The sequence below is a fragment of the Medicago truncatula genome, chromosome 3 (assembly GCF_003473485.1).
Source record: "Medicago truncatula cultivar Jemalong A17 chromosome 3, MtrunA17r5.0-ANR, whole genome shotgun sequence".
NCBI classification, from domain to species: domain Eukaryota; kingdom Viridiplantae; phylum Streptophyta; class Magnoliopsida; order Fabales; family Fabaceae; genus Medicago; species Medicago truncatula.
This window is the reverse complement of record NC_053044.1, coordinates 20,220,306-20,221,858: the sequence shown is the minus strand read 5'-3', so window position 1 is coordinate 20,221,858 and position 1,553 is coordinate 20,220,306. Positions and strand designations below refer to the sequence as shown.

The following is a 1,553-nucleotide window of genomic DNA, read 5'->3' as shown; positions in this document are numbered from 1 at the left end:
AGTGTTTGTTCCAAAGAGACAAACTTTATACAAACTCTATACAAACCCTAGTTTTGTTGTTGCCATTCTAAACCCTTGTTTCAGCCCCCTCTATCTCCAAGTTTACTCTGATACAAGGTCTATATTTATAGTAAAAGTATCGCTTAAAATTTGGAACAAATCTGCACCCAAAAAATGAACCCTCGTCTTCACAAGCACGCCACAAACACATCCACAAACACAAACTCGATTGATGGATCTTTTCGTTCATCAATTTGAAGACATCCCAGACAACATTCAAGAAGACGAAGACAGTAGTGAAAGTGACGAAGACGAGTCACTTCAACATGATGCAGATGAAGAAGACGAACACCACAATAGAAACGAAGATGAAGACGAAGACAAAGACATGTGGGGCAACATTTTGTCTGGCACCCAACCACAACCAACACAAGAGGCAGTACCGATCAGAACAGCTTATTGTCCCCCACTGCATATGCGTAACCTTGATGTTGCTGCATTTGATGCTCTACCTACGGACGATCACTGGAATATGATTGTTCCGCTCGATGGAGCGATTGCGGAAGGAATGACATTTCATAGCAAAGAAGACTGTCTGTATGCCATCAAGTCTTTCCACATCCGACAATTAGTAGATTACAATGTTATACACTCAGATCCAAGAAGATATGTCATTCAATGTACACAGGAGACATGTGGATTCAAGTTGAGAGCATCCTACAGAAAAAGGAGTGGCAAATGGATGATTGGGACAATCTCTGGTCAACACAACTGCACATCGAATTCATTACCACAAGATCATCGCAAGCTCAACTACAAACTTATAAGCGATAACATCAAAACACTTGTTCATGCAGATGCTTCGACTAAGCCAAAGTTGATCATTGCGCACATACAAGAAAAGTTCAACTACACAACCACATACAAAAAGGCGTTGATGGCAAAGAACGCGACAATCGAATCTATTTACAGGAATTGGGATGAATCTTATAATGTTCTTCCGCAATGGTTGAATGTGATGAAGGAAACAAATCCAGGAACCGTATTCGATTTGAAGACGCGGGTTGGAGAGAATGGAGAGACACAATTTCATCGTCTATTTTGGGCCTTCTTTCCATGTATCCACGGGTTCAAGTACTGTAAACCAGTTGTCCATGTCTACGGGACATGGTTGTATGGCAAGTACAAAGGGACCTTATTGCTTGCGGTAGAACAAGATGGGAATAACAAAATGATTCCAAAAAGATGGGAATAAGATGCGCTAGTCGAAGGTGAGACCAAGGAGGGATGAAGTTTTTTCTGAAAAATCTTAGGACGCATGTCACATAAGGACTTTCTGTCTGCATGGTCTCCGATAGACATGAATCAATTAAAAGCGCATTCAATGACCCACGAAATGGTTGGCAAGAAACTGGTTCAACTCATGTGTACTGCATCAGACACATCAATCAAAATTTCATGAGGGCAATCAAGGATGGAGATCTTAAGGATATCGTCAATAATATGGGTAAAAATACTATCTTACATCTTTTTTAATTCGATTAATTATTAAC

The 1,553-nt window shown here is 40.3% G+C and overlaps 1 protein-coding gene across 1 annotated transcript; it reads left to right on the top strand.

Moving 5' to 3' along the window:
* Positions 1-232: 232 nt before the first annotated feature.
* LOC112420117 (uncharacterized) lies at positions 233-1,255 on the top strand. The gene has a single exon (XM_024778755.1). The coding sequence runs from the start codon at positions 233-235 to the stop codon at positions 1,253-1,255; it is 1,023 nt and encodes a 340-aa protein (XP_024634523.1).
* Positions 1,256-1,553: the final 298 nt, after the last annotated feature.

Excerpts from the sequence above, each read along its gene's own strand:
- LOC112420117 (XM_024778755.1), top strand. The coding sequence starts at position 233 with ATGGATCTTTTCGTTCATCAATTTGAAGACATCCCAGACAACATTCAA.